The sequence below is a fragment of the Poeciliopsis prolifica genome, unplaced genomic scaffold (assembly GCF_027474105.1).
Source record: "Poeciliopsis prolifica strain line A6 unplaced genomic scaffold, Auburn_PproV2 SCAFFOLD016, whole genome shotgun sequence".
Classification (NCBI taxonomy): Eukaryota; Metazoa; Chordata; class Actinopteri; order Cyprinodontiformes; family Poeciliidae; genus Poeciliopsis; species Poeciliopsis prolifica.
In genome coordinates this window covers 5,497,788-5,515,760 of record NW_026562391.1, presented here as the reverse complement: position 1 = coordinate 5,515,760, position 17,973 = coordinate 5,497,788, and the positions used below count along the sequence as shown (strand labels likewise).

At 41.9% G+C, this 17,973-nt stretch overlaps 2 protein-coding genes and 1 long non-coding RNA gene across 5 annotated transcripts in view; 1 reads left to right on the top strand and 2 right to left on the bottom strand.

Annotated features, from left to right (window-relative positions):
• Positions 1 to 9,710, bottom strand: part of cnnm2b (cyclin and CBS domain divalent metal cation transport mediator 2b) — a 52,467-nt gene extending 42,757 nt beyond the window's left edge. For both annotated transcript variants that reach the window (XM_055040925.1, XM_055040926.1), the window contains exon 1: positions 8,028 to 9,710. In XM_055040925.1, the coding sequence (XP_054896900.1) occupies positions 8,028 to 9,513 (1,486 nt within the window). In that variant the 5' untranslated portion in view covers positions 9,514 to 9,710. The remainder of the gene's footprint in view (positions 1 to 8,027) is intronic.
• The window catches only part of LOC129366891 (uncharacterized), a 50,831-nt gene that overhangs the window by 27,695 nt on the left and 5,163 nt on the right, over positions 1 to 17,973 (top strand). Inside the window, exons 2-4 of one of the 2 annotated variants that reach the window (XR_008606658.1) lie at positions 3,960 to 4,014; positions 4,905 to 5,017; positions 5,208 to 5,352. This is a non-coding gene — a long non-coding RNA (uncharacterized LOC129366891). Of the gene's footprint in view, positions 1 to 3,959; positions 4,015 to 4,904; positions 5,018 to 5,207; positions 5,353 to 17,973 lie in introns of those variants that run through there. The other variant, XR_008606659.1, reaches the window with a different exon arrangement.
• On the bottom strand, positions 12,747 to 17,616 carry as3mt (arsenite methyltransferase). The gene is made up of 11 exons (XM_055040958.1): positions 17,526 to 17,616; positions 17,193 to 17,241; positions 16,209 to 16,336; positions 15,967 to 16,117; positions 15,361 to 15,497; positions 15,204 to 15,273; positions 15,031 to 15,112; positions 14,523 to 14,654; positions 13,622 to 13,761; positions 13,430 to 13,552; positions 12,747 to 13,338 (listed from the first exon to the last, which is right to left on the bottom strand). The coding sequence occupies exons 1-11, from the start codon at positions 17,540 to 17,542 to the stop codon at positions 13,249 to 13,251; spliced, it is 1,119 nt and encodes a 372-aa protein (XP_054896933.1). The 5' UTR covers positions 17,543 to 17,616; the 3' UTR covers positions 12,747 to 13,248.

Below are 17,973 nucleotides of genomic sequence, written 5' to 3'. Positions count from 1 at the left end.
CTGACCTGTTGGACTTGTGTTGTGGAGACCTGTGACAGTGCAGTGTGTCGCTACGATGTGGCCAAATATCCTGTATCAAATCATGGTGTAACACATCTCTTTCTTTTACAGAGAAAATGAACTTTTGTGTCGCTTCTGAGACCAGAAACCTCAATGAAAGTACTACCAGCGAATTATGGAAGAGTGTAAAAATCATCTCTAAGAAATTCCCAATATCCGGAGAGACAGTATTCAGTCTCTCCGGGAAGTTGCAACCATTGATGCAAATTCACTCATCGAACACAAATTTCCCTGCAGGACGACGATGTGGGGGTGAGGCGGGATCATAACTTGATGAGAAAAGAGAAGGGCAGCAATTTCTACGTTTTTTTTTTTTTTGAAAGACTATTCTACAGAAAGAATAAAGATTTAAATAAATTGCACCGTTAGCCACAGCTTTGTGAAAAAGAAATCTTTCAAATTTTAAGTCACAGCACTTGCAAAAAGACTTCGGACAGCATCCTGGACGTACTGCCTGTTTGATATGCGTGGCCTTTCATTTCTTCTGTAACAGACTTCAGACATGCATGCAGCTCTGCGAGAGGCAACAAATTAATTAACAGTGACTTATAACACAAAGCGCCTTGAAGTGAGAGTGCACTGCGAACAGAGCCAGATTGACTGGAAACTGTGACCCCGCCGCCCTCCCTTCAACAGTTGCTTATGACTTCCCCGGAGGGAGGCGAAGCAAAGGCAAATTCCCTCTGGTGTGCCGCCAGCCGCAGGAACACTCTGATTCAGCCACTAAAGCTGAACCCACCGGTTTACTGTAAGCGCGTTGCAAATATGACGCGGACCCGGTGCTGCTTTCTTCCACTGGTGGGATGCACAGCAGGTTGACAAAAACTACAGCGTGGAGGAAAAAATACTTACACCCGTTTTTTCTGTTTGTTTGTTTCCCACATTGCGACCAGAAACCAGGGTGTATTTTATCAGGACCATGACGTGTTGAACACAAAGCGGTGCAGAAATGTCAAGATGTCAAAAAGGTGCTCAAAATCTTTTAACGCATCAAACTCTGAAGGGGTGAATTAGCTATTTCTCTGATAATACCGAATGAAACAAAACTCAACCAATAAGCTTCATAATGACCTAATTATTAAGTAGAGTCCAACTGCGTGTAGAGTAATGTCTGAACCTAATAAATGCTCAATGAATCTGACAGGCCGGTCAGGGAGAGCGTTATTCAGAGAAATAGTCAAGAGACGCGTTGTGATCCTGTTGACGGGACAATTTCCCATAATGCGTTGTGATCCTGTTGACGGGACAATTTCCCATAATGCACTTTTCAAATCTGGTTTGTACGAAGGAGTGACAAGAAGAAAACCGTCCTTAACAGAAGACCAGTAGAAGTCTGCATTAAAGTTTACCAAGCAGCGGACGATGTGTTCGAAGGTGCTGTGGTCAAGTGGACTTTTTCCACACTCCAAGATGCTTCAGACTTAGTTAACGTATAAGTGGTTTAGATTAAAGGAGATTTGTGTGATAAAATGGCCCAGTAAAAGTCCAGATCTAAACCCAACTGTGAACTTTTGGCAAGATTTCAAAACTGATGTTCACAGATACTCTCCATTCAGTCTGACTGAGCTTGAGCTGTTTTGGTAAGAAGGAATAAGAAAAAAGAAGAAAAAAAAAAAATCTCCAAAACATGGAAAACTGGTAGAGACAAACCCCAAAACAACACAGCATAGTTGTACAAAACACTGAAGCTGGACACTTTTCTGATTTTATTTTGAAGAACAAACAACTTTGAAAAGTTGTTTGTTTTTGCTTCCCCTTCCCACTAAAGCAGTACTTTATGCCGGATTTACAATTCCAACAGAACACAAACATTTGCAGTTCTAAAATACCAAAATGTGAAAAACTTTAAGGTAAAGGAAATCTTTTACATCTCTCTCAGTCAAAAGCACAAACTCCAAGAGAAGCATTTGATATCTTCCTATTTAAGAACATGCCCAGGAGAGATTTTATATTCATGTTTGAGCCTCTGTATTCCTGGAAGCTGCTGTATCCAAAACCTAAAAGCATAAGTAACCATTTTATAAAACTCAATAGTCTCAACATTTGGCATGAGTCAAGTTGGATAGTTCAGCCACTGGCTGGAAAGCACAGCTTTCTTCGTTTTAGGTTTAGCAGAAACAGTGAGTAGTCCCTGGAGGCCGGTCCTGGATTATTTCGTGGTCGACTGTAACTTCACCAAAATGTTCGTTTAAAAAAAAAAAAAAAAAAAGGTAAGTCAGTAAAAATGCAATATTCCACATCAAAAAGGAATGTGGAGTGCAATCAGCATCTATCCGGTTCTTGTGAACAGATTTATAAAATTTTTGTAAGCTTCAAAGATAAGTAAGGTGAACAGAGGGGAGCAATGCAAATTTCCCCAATGGGGACAATACAGTTTATCAAATCTAATCTAAAGATGAGTGGTCATCTGAATGCATCGTCTTGTAGAAACTGGACACAAAAGATCTGACAAAACGCATGAAAGGCGGCTCACCCTGTAGTTCTTTTTTCGTTTAAAAATAAATTTTAAAAAAAGAAATTTTTCTTGCCGTCAAATTGTGTTATTTTTTAAAATTTGCCATAAATTCATCAACAGAAAAGGGAAGGCTGCTGGAAAGAAACAGGTCTGATTGAAAGTTGGTCCTAAAGGCAAATTTTGTATCTAAAAAACAGACACCGTTACGTAATTGCTTTACTTAATAGCAGAACAATATTTGCGTAAAGAAGAATAAATTAGATTTAGTATTGGGTTTTAGATCTTCTTACACAGAGTAGTGCATTTGCTCTTCATACTGTGACACAAATATAACAAGCCGATATCATCCAGTTAACCATCTGTTCAGGGAAATACAGATAAACTGCTCGCTGCTCAGCAACTGTGTTTAAATCAGCGTTACCTGATGATTGGTGTTATAGTCTCCATGCCACAGTTTTGTAGATAAAGACTGGAAAATAGCTAGAACAGTTTTGGACCACTTGCTTTTTACACACATGAAATTTAATGCCAATCTTTTGTTGGTGTTGGCCCACATTGCGTCACACCAAGAACTTTAAGTCTTCAAGCAAAATTTGAGACTGTGTTTGTGGGAATTTTTGACCTTTTTTTTTTTTTTTTCAAAATCTCATTTGTGAGGTTAGACACTGACGTTGAAACGTTGCTGCTGCGTCAGGGCTGCGATCTGCACTCGGTGCAGGACAGTCATGTTCTTATGTCTGAGTCCTTGATGTCTATCAGGGCGTCGATTTGTGCACAGGTAAAATAGTCATGTTGGAAAAAAAAAAAGAAAAAAGGAAGCCATCTCTAAACAGTTCCTAAAGACTGGGGGCGGAAAATTTTTGCGGAAGCATTAAGTGTTCCCAGTCATTGAACAACAGCCTCACACCATAACCCACTCTGCACCAAAGGCTGTGCTCGAAGAACACTGTCAGCCCGGTGTCGTTCTCCTGGTTCCTGTCGTCCACTGGATTGCAAAAAGGAGAAGAACACGTCAGAGAACGCAGCTCCACATGTCACCACTAAGACTCGTGGCAGCACGCTCCCAACTCATGCTGTTTACGCTGCACTTTGTGGTGCAGAGCTTGGGCACAGCTGCTGACCACTAAAAGCACATTTCATGGCCTCTTTTCCACTAATCAGGTCTGTAGCTACTGAAATTAACTATTGTGTGCCTCACCGTCAACTAACCCCGTTTGGTGATTTTAGTGAACATTAGTGAAGACCCAACACCGTAAAGGTCAAGAGCCACATCCTTAAAAGGTCACGTCACAAAACAACATCCCAAGCACTCACCATCACACTGGATGATGCTCAATCTGTCATTTATCGTCAGTAGATTATCTAAACACACGAGATGTCTTATTATGAGAACATATTATGATTAGTTCAATGAAATTAAACTACAATGCCTTTCTATTTTCAGATACAATGAATCCTCTGGTACAAGAGAAGAAAGAAAAAAAAAGTTGCAGAATGAGGTGAGTCTCGTTTGAAGCGCATATTGTGAATGCACTATGCTGGTTTTGCATGAGAACTTATGGAAAAACTCCAAAAATGACCACTTCCTCTTGCGTCCAAAATCAAAAACCATTTAATTTTTGGTTTTGTAAGAGCCACTGTGGAAATATGGCTGTGGATCCACAGGTTGCAGACATTTTAAATATCTACAAATAACAAATAGAGGGGGAAAAAATACACCAGTCAAAGCTGGCACTACGTCTGGGTAATATGGCTGAGAAATACATTTTTTAATACAAAATGTAATTTTTTCCTAAAAAAAAAAAATATATATATATATATATATATATATATATATACATATATATATATATATATATATATAATAAAATGTCTTTAAAAACTGGCTTTTATCCCAATCATTCCTTCTCTGAGTTGACCAGTATTCAAAGTTGATGTCAAAAAAGACGACAAAAATGAAATCTTCAAAAACAAGAAAATGTGACAAAGTGCAGCAAAGCTTAAAAGGTATCGATACTTTTCCATTTTGCATGGCGGCAACAATACTAGTAAAATAACCCCGAAAGACGGACGTTAGCTTCCTCTCAATAACAGTGCCTGTCTGTGACCAGTCAACTGTGATGAAAACAAATAGTACGTTACGTAATGCTAATTTGGCATGGAGAACTTCACCTAATTTCTGGTAATGGAGCTGAATGATTTGTTCTGTTTCACCTCCTGATTAATCCTCTCAAAAGTAAAGTGATTATTCTAATGAGCATGCTTTTTTCCCAATATTTTAGAGTATTGGTGAATGAGCTGCGGTCGGGCACGTCTTGCTGTGCCTCTAATAGCACCAATTAGAATGATTCAGGCTTAGGCTATCACGTCACGTCATTCTCATTTGTAGGAGGAACTTGCATTAAATCCAGCAGCCAGGGCCGGCCCAGTGCATAAGCAAACTAAGGAGCCGCTTAGGGCCTCAGGGTCAGTGAGGGGCCCCCTCGGTGGAGCTGATTCTGGGTAATAATTTCTATGTCGTTATAATATCCAAAACAAACAATTTCACTATGGAGTGATTTCTCTTTACAATAATATATATTTGATAATGTGTGTAGAAATTATTATTTTATTGATGAAAAGAATTTTTTTTATTCTCACATCAACTCCTAAATAATGTGAAACTTCTGTTAAAATCATTTAACATTCTCAGGCGATTCACCTGGTACAGAAGACATTTTTAGCTATTGGAGTAACGCTTAAGAGGAATGTATCCTTATCAAAGAACGTCGGCTGCAACGATTGCAGTTTTCGGGCCGATCCCCGGATCTTTAAAAAGCCTGACCTGCCGATTTTGATTTTGGTTGACATTAAATATTTTTTGTTTGAAATGTTGCTAAATATAGCAAGACAGTCGCTGAGTTGGCAACAGTGAGGTGAATATTGTCAATGTGTAGACGTGACCTGGTGAGTCTGTCTGTCAGTCGAACCTCTCACCGCGCTCTCACCGCGCAGCAGAAGAGCACAGGGGCTCATTTTGAAACCTTTGCTGAAGAAGATAAGATTAGAGGAGAAGTCGGGCTTCACGTGGAAGAATCAGCAGATCATGATCCCCCAAAATTAAGAAAACTGGCGCCCAGAAATCAACTGGTCGATAAATCAGTTGGCCAATAAATGGATCCTATTATACATGTATATAATGTAAACAGCACTGCCAGAGATGCAGTAAGTTTATAGCAGGTCTGCGAGTGATCTAATGATTGCTGATTGCAACCAGTCCACATTGTTAACAGATCTAGAGGGCCCCAAAACCAAATTTTGCTTAGGGCCCCATGGAGGCTTGGGTCGGCCATGCCAGCAGCAGTTGTTTTAGTCAGACTCAACCCACGGAGCGAGGGTGGAAATCAAACCGCCCCCTCCGGTAAATAAACCGCAGGTGAGGTAAGCATCTTTGTCGAACGACATGCGCGGACAAACACTCGGGGGCTCGGAGGTGTTAGAGGCTGTTATTCATTATCCACTCAACCGCATTCCAGCGCCGGACAAAAGCTGTTATCGCCGCCATCGTTCAGATGCGAGCATGAGAGAGGCAGAGACGGATTTAAGCAGGTTCTCGAACGAGATGCCCTCACCTGATAACCCCGGCACCGCCGCCGCACCATTCCCACATGTCCCACTGTTTTATAAATCAGAGAGAGAGAGAGAAAGAAAGAGGGGGAGGCGGGCAGGGGAGGCTTCAGAGGCGAGGTAAGAAGCTGTGGAAAGCTGGAGGAGAGTGGGAGAGTGTGAACATTAACACTGAGTGGAAGTGATGGAGAGTGATAAGGGCACCTCCTGCTTCCCCGTTTACAGGAAGCTTAGCGGCTAAGGATGTGGCCGATGAGGCTGAAACAAACCCAACGTGGTGCTGCTGTGATTTTTTTTTCTGCTTTGTTTGCTTTCACTGCAAGGAACGTCTTGTCAAAAGGAGGGCAGAAACACATTCTCCTCACTCTGCTCCTGAAAATCAGGTTTTAGACTATTTGGAGTCATTTGAAGCAACCTGGCCTGCAGCTGCGACAAAGGCATCCAGAGCAATACGAAAGGTCAGCGTCGGTTCATCAATTATGACGCAACTCATCCCAATACCGTACCTGACTGAAGAGGAAGGGCAGACGGATGAAACGTCAGTTTAATAACGAGTTATCGCGAGAGTCCTGAAACATTTCACATGGACAGACAATACGGGCGCGACCAAGAACCAAAAGTGCCACAATTCAATCAATGGAAAAGCTATTTACCTGTAACTAAGTGTTTATAATTTTTTTAAATCTCTTTTTTTATGTTATATTTACATTTTAAACTGAAATATATATTTAATTTTTAAAAAATCATATTTATTCATGATAAATGCAGATTTGCAAACAAGTGTTTCAGCAGAGCAAGTGTTCTTTTCATTGCTTTGCAGGTTTCATTTCAATACTGTGATGTATGTCGGATCCACTGAATTCGGTCTCATGCTAACTATTTAATTGCGTAAAGAGAAGAACACACGTGAAAAACATAACCGAATCGCATAAAGTGCCAGCTTAACGTGATCTCCGTTTGCCATATCCCGTCTTGGGGCCGCCATTGAAATAAAGTCCCTGTATTTTTCCCTCAGTTACAGTTTAGCGTTTCAGAAAACAAGAACAGTTATGGTTTGAAAGCAAAAGTAGTGCCATACAATTGGCTACCATCCGTTCACCTGTTAAAACCGCTGCCTACAGGCTACCTGAGCAGATAGCCTGACTATCTAACCAGTTCAAATCCATTTTTTAGACTCCAATCAGCCTTTAAAGAGAAAAACCCTTAGCGAGTATAATTTCTCAGACAAAAGCTACAGTAAGTACTGCGGAATTTAGCATGTTCATTAATCACAATGACAATAAACAACTGTGCAATATCTTATAATAGCACCAATTAGAATGATTCAGGCTTAGGCTATCACGTCACGTCATTCTCAAAAATGGCGTTCCTTGTTACAATTAGACATCCAGAATGTTAAACAGCTGCGTATTCTACATATCTACAGAGCATCCCACTAACTATTTCTGACAAGTATCGTTTCGCTAAAGGAGAAGTCCAGAGGCAAACACAGAAAGTAAAGTGAAAAGCAAGTATATTACAAAATACTTGCTTTTTGTAATATACTTGCATCTTTCTGAAGGGATCAGAAAGATGAATGAAAATATAAGAACGAAGAAATGAATATTAATAAGAATTAGTTTTAATATTTATTCTGAAGTGAATGAACATGAGTGAAGATGGTCAAAATGGTTGAAAATCTATATCACAGGAATGTGATCAGACACACATTGTGGACGAAAAGCATTGGATCAATAGCTTTGACACAATTAATATTTAAAACTATGCCTTAAATATTGAATTGGCGATTGAATTTACATAAAAGATAGTTAACTAAAGAAAAATAATGTATTGGATTGTGTCACTTTTGGCTTTCCATACAGAGACGACAACAACAAAATGGTGCTTTTTTTTTTTCTTTCCTCACCTTTTTTAAACTCCTCCAGCATCGCGTCCAGCTTGGTGTCATTAAACACAAAATGCAGCGAGTGGCTGTAAAACTTTGTGATGGTTTTGAGCGGCGTGCAATCATCCGGGTCCACGAAGGCCAGGTCCTTGACGAACAGCAGATCCACTATGTTGGACCTCTCGCCCTCGAACACCGGGATGCGCGTGTAGCCGCTCCTCATGATCTCCGCCATGGTGTTGAAGTCCAGGATCGTGTCGCCCGGCATCATGAAGCAGTCTCTCAGCGGCGTCATGACGTCCTCCACGGTTTTAGTCCGGAGCTCCAGCGCGCCCTGGATGATGTTCAGCTCCTCCTTCACCAGGTCGTTGTACGGGTCCGTGACGCGCAGCATCTCCAGCAGCTTCTCCCGGTTGTACACGGTGCCGATCTCCTGCCCGAGCAGGTAATCCAGCAGCTTGCTCACCGGGTAGGACGCCGGGAAGGTGAGCAGCATGAAGAACTTGGTGAGGAAGATGGTGTTCGCCCCCACGGCCAGGCCGTGTCTGGAGCAGATGGCCTGCGGCACGATTTCCCCGAAGATGACGATCCCGATGGTGGACATGACCACCGCGATGAGCCCGGAGCCGGCGATGTCGTCCAGCAGGATGGTCAGCGTGGTGTTCACCAGCACGTTCCCGAGCAGGAGCGAGCAGAGCAGGTAGTTGCCCTGGCTCCGGACCGGCTCGATCTTCTTGGCGTAGTTCTTCTCCCGCTCCGTGCCGCAGTTCTGGACGATCTGGAGCTCCATGGGGTCCAGGGCCATGAGCCCCAGGTTCAAGCCGCTGAACATGCCGGACAGGCACAGCAGCATGGAGATGAAGATGACCTGGAGCCAGAAAGGCAGCAGGAACTTCTTCTCCTCCACCACGATCACCTTGGTGTCGTCCCCGTCGTGGTAGATCCAGGTGTTCTCCGTCCACGGGTCGTGCAGCCCGGCCGCCGCCGGCGTGGAGGTGGCGATGCAAAGGTAGTACGCTTTACTCCTCTCGGTCTTCCGCAGGGGTTTGACCTCGATCTCGACCACTCCGGACGTCTTCCGATTCAATATGATGTTGGGCAATATGATTATATCCGAAGTCCTGATTCCGCAAGGATGCGAGCCGGACGAGTCCTCCCGGCTCTGGTTGTCCCCCGGGGAGCTGTCAAAGCCCCCCGCCGCCCGGCTCCGCTCGTGCTCCGTGAAGGCGATCTTGGACCAGGTCTCGTTGTTGATATTCTGCCCATAGACCCTCAGCTTCACCCGAGACCGCTCGCTCACCCGCAGGTAGCCTTTATCCATGAAGGAAATGTCGTCCGTGTCCTCCAGCCGGAGCCCGATGATGACGGTCTCCTCGGAGCCCTCCTTGCCACTCGTCGGGGTGACACAGCAGCCAGTGACAGTTAAGAAAATCATCGCCAAAGCTCGGACCCGGCTGAGTGACGCCATTTTTGCAATGTTGGGTCCCGGGGATAAAGGATCTGCCATACCGATGACCGCCTGGGCAAGCGAGCTCCTGAATGAAAAGGGCTTTGAAAAATCAGAGCCAGTCGGAGTCCGCCTTCATCTCCGCCCAGGGCTGCCGTGACTTGTGCATCGGGACCTGCTCTTTCCCACTACGTGCCCGACACTGAGAAGCAGCCAGCGCAGGCTTACAGGCCAACTCGTGCCTCTCTCTGTGTCCGCGAGACGGGCGACGGGAAGGACCAATCAGGGGCGGCGGCCGAGCCGGGGGGCGGGGCGTCCGCAGCCTCCTTGGCGAATCAGATTCCGGAACAAGTGCAGCTCATCTTTGGAGGCAGAGAGAACTCTGCCCGTTAACTTTTCAAAGCTGGCTTCTTTATGCACGACTCCTGGCTGATTTAATGAAAAGATAAGCCACATGACTGTTTTTAGCAAAAATAAATAAATAAATAAAAATAAATAAATAAACAGTTTCTGTAAGTGCACTTAAGGTGAAGCAAAAATATAATTCAGTTAGAAATAATAAAAAAACTAATTATTTTCACAAGCTACTTGCAGAAAAGAGTATCATTAAAACAGGAGCATATCAAAAAATTTTGAGTAATACAAAAATATTAGTGTTTGATTCTACTCTAAAATGTACATGTGTACATTAACGTAAGTACAGTTTATTTATTTAGCACGTTTTCACAGACCAGGTGTCAGAACACACAAGAAGGTAGCACAACAAAATACACCGGTATACAGCACAAAATAGTACAATCACAAATGTATATAATAAAAGTTAAAACTGACTGAAAATTAAACATTTAAGTTAAGAGTGAGATATTTCAAGTGATAATCAAGTGATTATTCCATTGCTTATGGCAGACAGATTAAAAAAAACAACTAAAATAAATATATATGTATATATTATGAAAATTGAGATCAATAAAAGTGATTTGAAAGAGTTGACTATGTTTAAACTGTACAATAATATGTTTTCAGTACTTTGTTGCAGCTCTTCATACACAAAAATCCAACAAACTAAAACGCTGTAAAGTGAAATGGGCACAATCATCTTTCAGGCACCGTGAGTAAACATCCCAAATGCACCCGTACAACAAGTGTTTACATCTCTGCACAGTTCGAAATACATGCAAAAATGCAAGCCTCGTTGTAATTTATTAGTACAAGCAAAACAAATGACGGTCATTCATACGTAGGCGTTAATGCAGTTTGATTGCATCAGTTGGAAAATCACTCATGCACAGCACGCTGCAGGGCCTGTATTTCCAACTCCTCTTTGCACAATCATTTGCAGAAGTCAGCAGATTTTGTGCTGTAGCATCCCCCTGTGGCTGAAATGAGGCCTTGGGCTGGCAGGCTGAAAGGCCAGTTTTAAGGGATTTACCATGTCAGCCTGCGTCAATAATTCAACGGCAATAAAGACATCAGAAGTGTAGAACGTCCACACGCGTGCAGATACACACACACAAGAATGTACTGCAAACAACCATGTCTCAATCACGACAACCAAGCTTGTCGCAAACGTTATGCAGCATTGTATTTGGCACACATTTGCAGTCTTGCTGCACGGCGAAGTAGCCCAGTGGATGTTTAGGAAATCACCACTTTCACACCACTCAAACACAGCAAATGGTCCCTCATCACCCGGGGTCACGTTCACTCCAGGGGTCCGGGGGCGTCCAGAGGGCAAACCACATTCGGATACGTCTATAAGCCTCGACGGTGACTGTGCTTCCAATGCAATTAAACATCAGCGGCTGTTGGAATATAACACTCATTTATTACTGATGGATGACTCTTAAGGACTCATTTTACTTAATAAATAAGTCTGTGTATGTGCGCCAAATGACTATAAGAGCTGATAAGATGGCATTCCATTGGCTGAGAAGAGAACATTCCTTCCTGTTCAAGGTTCCCCGGCATGACTCCACACTCTGGTTATGACTCCGAGACAGCTGCTTGACCTTCTTGCATGTGGATGTGTGTGTACGCATGTTTCAGTGGGTATGTGAGTGAGAGTGAGTGCAGCGTGCGTCCCGGTGCACACCCGTGTAGTTGTGACTGTGCGCACAGCAGGGCTCCCTGGGTGTGTCACACACTTTGGACTGATCCCAGACACATACTGACCTCCGGTGGTTCGAAACAAACAAATAAATCGGGAGGATTCCTCATGCAGGAATTTAAATGTGACACTGACCTTAGGTTGGACGCAACAAGACTCGCAGGAGCCACCCGGTGGCAGGAAGCTGAAGTTCTCTGCAAAGCTGCAATGGGTCAGGATGCGTTCTCCATCCACCTTCACTGGTCTATTGAGTCTGGACATATTTAAGATTGTGGAGACACAGCGCATGCATCTTGTTTCTTTATCAGACAGGATGCAGGACAAACAACGGTGAAAGTGCAGTGGTGGTCCATTTGTAAGCGGTCCTCTGACCCTGCAATCGCTTTACTGAAATCACTTGACAGGTTTTGGTGTTGCCTTAAGAGATACCTTGAAAAGCATCTACAGCCACAGTAAGTGACGAGGCAAAAATGATGTTCAGAGGAAACATCCAGCACTGATGCTGACCAAAAAGAGCCCACAGATTCATTTCACATTTCCAAAAGGAATCAAAAAACAGCAGCTTAAGACTTCCGGAAAAATATTCTGTGTACCAATGGAACTTCGTCGGAGATGTGGGACTGGCAAAACCAATACGTCATTTCAGAAAAAAGTATAACTACAGACTGATGGTCTGGAGCTGAGTGCTGTAATTATTGCTGTCATGAATTCTGCTGTCCATTCGTTTGTTACCACCTTTAAACTCAAGGGAACGTGGGAGGATATGACCCAACAAGGTCAAGTCAATGCCTAAGTAATATCTAAAATTATAAAATGGAATGCAGTAATTTAAGGTTTTGGAATGATCTAAATCTGAAGTGAAATTTAATTTTATACTGTTCTATAACTTTAGGCACAACCTTCAGATTTGATCAAATTAAAGCAGATGTTTAGCCATGTAAAGGTTTCAGGGTATTTTTTCTGTTCATATACTTGGAACTTTAGTATTTCAGTTGAAATGTAATTTCTTCACTGAAAGGTGAAAAGGTTTGAGGATTTTAGGAATTCGTTAAAGCCTGGCAAAAAACTAAAACATACATTTTAAAAATTATCTGTGGAATATTGTTTATAAACACCACAGAAGTAGTTTAAAGGAAAAAAAACAACCTAAAAGTACCAAATGTTCACCAATAAAGACAAGATATCCTGAAGATGCACAATATTTATTCACCTACACAAAGAGTACATGTTACAGTGAAATGTCAACAAGTACAGTTCTGTAAATCACCTCAGAACTTGAATGGTTGCAGAAACTAGAGCTTCATTTTATGAAGGTTAAGTAGACATTATGGCATTCGAGCCTGTTGATTAAAAAGAATTGCTAACATGCGTAAAAACACAAAAAACCTTCACTGGTGTTATCTGTGAAGGATAGCAAGTTCTTTTGTGGTCACATTTCTTCTTATTCTTCCATTATCCTTAATTGAGAAAGTGATTTAAGGAAAGCCACAAAAACACAGAAATCCATATGTGGCCTTTCACAGCCATCTCTCTTCTCTTAGAAAACTGTGTAAAGGCACATTTGGAACAGAAAAAGTTTGAAATTTTACTACTTTACTCATCTGAAGCGTCTGATTTTAGTCGTACTGAAAAAGGACAATCACACAGCATGTACCATGCTGCTGCATTTCTCAATGCTCGTCCTATGATCATTTGCAGCAGTCAGCAGATTTCGTGCTGCAGCATCCCCCTCGAGTGCCCGACCGAGAGGCCAGGTCAAAAGGATCCACCGTGTCAGTCTGTATCAATAATTAAACAACAATAAAGACATGAGGATACATGCAACAAACCGGAGGAGTCCTCATGCAAAAACTAAAGTATGACTCTGACCTTAGGCTTGGCACAACAAGGCTCACAGGAGCCCCCTGGTGGTTGGAAAGTGAAGTCTTCTGCAAATCTGGAATGCGTCAGGATGCAAGCTACTTCTCCGTCCACCTGCGCCACTTCATTGGTCTGTATTGAACAACAGCCACTTAAACACGGTGCATTTTTTTAACGTCATAGCGCATTTTGTGTACGGACCTTAAAGGTGTAGAGACAGTCAAACTGGAAGATGTCCTCTGCCCCAGTGATGCCTCCATTATATATGACCTGGCAGGTCTTGGCTTTGCCTTTAGGGACTTTGAACAGGCGGTACGTGGCAGAAACAAACTTGAAGTCACCTGTATGAACATTTGCATGAACAATCAACGATGTACAAGTCATTAAATAAAATTCACTCACGTAAGTGCACTATACTGCAACGTTTCTTACGACTTAAGTGCACTAAAATGTAAAACAGGAAGTAGTTTTGCATAGCCAGAGAAGGTGCAAAATACGTAAAACCACAACAAAAAAAGCTATTGGTAATGAAGATTTTTCCAACGTTTACATCAAACGTTGGAAATTTTACACTAAAGTATTAATTTTACACTAAAGTATTAAATTTTACACTAAAGTATTAAAAAATAAATAAAAAAAATCTCAAATTACATTTTTCTTGCTACGTATAGACAAAAAAAAAAAAAAAAATCAGTAACATCAGATCATGTCTACTTTAGTATGCTTATACTGTTTCACAATTATCTTGAAAGTCTTGAAGACTGGAAAACTGTAAAAAGTTGATCCATAAACTGTCACCAGATCAAACCACATGATCACCAACTGAACAGCATCATGGTTCATCCATTTTTTAAAAACAGTTTTAGTCCAGTTAAATTTGTGCAATCAACATTTATTCTCGTTGCTATTTCCATCGTCAGGCGGGAATACACCCGTTTTTTCTGCTTGTGACACTAATAATGTCATCATGGCCGACTTACAAGTACAAATGAAAGCTAAATACAAGACATTTCTGTTCACCTTAGTATTACAGTCAATAACATGAAATAGAACAGGTTGTTCTACAAAGAAGCAAACCATAATTAAGAAAACTGCATCGAACCTAGTACGTCCTGCAGCTCTTTATTGTCAACTGGGACGACGGTGGCCGTGACCAGCCGTGGCTGACTGAAGCCCACCTCCTCGGCCAGCTGCAGCAGATCCTTCCACCACAGCGCTCCAGCCAGACATTCACCTGCAAAGATGAGACAGACAACAGAAACTGTGGAGCGAAGCCTTAATGATACGAATCAAGTGAGGGAGGCGTGTGAACTGCTGATTAGCTTACAGTATTGGGAAAACTTGCACACATTCAGACCCCAAAATGATTTTGTTGCGAAGCTCTGAGAAGAACTATCTCACTACTACAAGACTGACATAAAACATTTCATAATTACAATTATTATAAAACAAGAAAAATGTTATCTCTGTCACTTTCATCATAAGCAGGTGTAATTAACTTTAAGTCAAACTGATGAAAATGTTTTGCTTGGTTTTAAATAGACAAATCTTTTTTATCTAAAATTGAAGTGACCTTGATTATGTAGTGACAGGAAATATTTGTGACCCACCCCACAGCACTTTGTGGTTTTTAATTTCCTCGGTCAGTCTTCCACTGGAGTAGATGTCACTGAAGTACAGCTCACCCCCATCCTGAGGAGATACACGTTTGCAGAAAACATTGCAACAGCAGTCTAACTACAAATATATAGTGATTATAAAAAAAACCCAAAAAACTGATAACCTTGAGTGCATTGTATGCTTCCACCAGAACCCGCTTCTTGTCTGGGGAGAGGTTCACTACGCAGTTGGAGCTAAGCAACATCAAAAATCAACAATGTTAAAAACAGAATAAAAGAACAAGAAGAAGAAAACCTGATGAGGGAAGGAGCGTGTCTTACATGATGATGTCAAACGAGTTTTTTTCCAGACCCGCCGCAGATAAGGCCTCGATGTAGCCCTGAACAAAACTCACGTTTGGCTTCTTGTAGCCGAACTCCTTGGTGTGGTGATCCACGTATTTTCTGGCCACTTCAAGCTTTGACAGAAGAAAAATGTCTGAGTTTTCAGGATACATGCTGTTCATTCTGAACATTTGTATTTCACATTCCTTTTGAGTCAAACCTGTTTAGACATTTATAAAGTTAACATTTAGCCAATTGCACTTCTTCTGAACATGCTTAAAAACATCATACTCCTGAACTAGACTCAGTTTAACAACTACTCTGCATTTTTGTCTTCAGTAATTTACTCTAAAAATAAATCAAGCCATTTTTCAAACTTGCTACAGACTTTTCCCAACTGCTTTGTGAAGTTGTCCCGATGAAAGACATTTTTAAAGCCAGAAATATTTCCTCCTTAACTTGACAAAGCATTGCCCTCCCTTGACACCCGCTTAAGCCCCGCCCAATCGGGGAAAATAGCACTTCCAGCTCACCGAAAGACAACAGGCCGAGACGTTGTGGTCTGTCTCAACGGCTGAATTCGTAATGCCTTTTGCTCCGTACCTGGGCCTCAGTCATGTCAATGCCAGTGACATGACCTTTTTCCCCAACTAGCGAACTTAACATGTAGCAGTCCCTTCCACTCCCACAGCCCAGGTCCAGAATCCTGCAGCCCTCCAAGGACTCTGGCACCACCAGACCACACCCGTAGTATCTGGTCGGGAGGAAAATCAGAAACATATAAAGCTTTTTTTCAATGTCAAAATAAAAAAAGAAAAGAAAAGGCATTCTCCTCCCCTAATTACTTGTCAGAGACTTCAGGGTGTACTTTCTTCAGGGCTTCCCGTATGAAGGCTGGGAGAGGCTGAGCTGGAGCCACGCAGGCGCCTGTCTTCAGGTCCGACGTCTTCTGGAGCCTCTTCCCATAATAATCCTGTTTAACGCGGAAAAGCTCAAACACCGAAGATAGGGTAAACTGCATTCTTAGCTCCTTCCTGGTGATGCAACTGGAAGACTTTATATATTAGCAAATTCTGCAGTGATAGCAGCAGCTGCAGGAAAGCTCTTTGTTCTGCTAGTGAGCTTTATTTTTGAAGCAACCAGCTTCAAAAATAACTGGTTTAGTTAAATATCTTCTTGTTTTGCCTGTTATAATTCTGACTTGGACATGTTGCGACAGGACCACACGGTGCGCTGATTTTAGGCTGATTTTACAGAGTGAAGGTGAGGTTTCAGCTGGTGTGAATTAAAGATGATTTATTCCAGTCCTTTCAGTGAATTATTGTCCATCAGAATTATTGTTCTTCAGCCATATTTGTCCACAAAGGTGGACAAATATGGCTGAAGAATTCACCTTTAAATCCTCACCTCACTGATCGGGATTAAACAGTGCAGCAGTGAGCGAACCTGGTATGATTTCAGGTTTTAAAAGCATTGAGTGAAGTTTTTTTTTTTTTTTTTTTTCCTTTTTGTGGTTTTTAAAAATAATTGCTGCCATAATTAATCAGTGCATGACATTCTGGGTCTTCCCCTTGCTGCATTTTCAACTTATAAAATCCAATCACCTATCGATTCAATCATAATTACTAAGAACTTTCAATAACTGAATCGTTGCATTAATTCACTTGAGAATTACTGAGTCATAACACCGTAGTTTGACATCTCTGCATAATGTCAATAAACTTCCATTTGTCACCTAAAACTTTTTTTTTTAATTTAGCCAATTTTAGTGACCTTGAATTAAAATTTGAAATTGAATGAAGGAGGAGGCCAAAACCACGTCACGTTACCTTGACGTCCGCGTGCACGCTGCTGTCAGAGAAATCATTTCCAATGGCGCTTAAAAAAACAAAACAGTTAATCATTAACTCTCAATGCCAACGTTACAGTAAATACGGTGACAACAGCTGTATTTACATATAATAAACAGGCGGCTATTGCTACAGAAAACTCACAGAATAACTAAAACGTGGAGAGTAACTTAATACGTGTAATTTTGACACAAGTTTACGTCCCTACTTTTGGACATAAACACACATTTAAGTCGGAACGCACCCCGCCATGTTGGCTGGGAAATGTGACTCACAAACAACACGTAGTAGGAAGATTAAGTACTTCTGTACCTGTTGTGGTGAGCCATTATCACGGCTTTCTACAAAATTCAGGGAACCTTGGTCACGCTGAAAACCAACGCAGCACTGATCGGGATTTCATTTCCTGATCGGGAGCGCCCTCTGTTGGACTGTCCCCCAAACCACAGTCCAAAGGACCAATCTGTTTGTAACCGCCCAGTTTAGAAAAGATTGGTTATAAAGAAGTTGTAAGGTTACTTCTTTTAAATTATCATAGTTACTATTTATCGAAGTCAGTCAAAAAGATCAGAATAGATGTCAGTGAAGGCTGCGTTCTCACTGTGACTGCAGGGTACCACAGGAGCCTGTGCATATAAAAGTTACTTTAATCTGGATTTTACTGATTTATGCCTTCCTATCACAATTATTGCCTGCGGAGCGCAGCTTGTCGCTCGTATGCTCTGTTGTGTTTACAGTCTCCCATCTTCCTCTTGTCAAT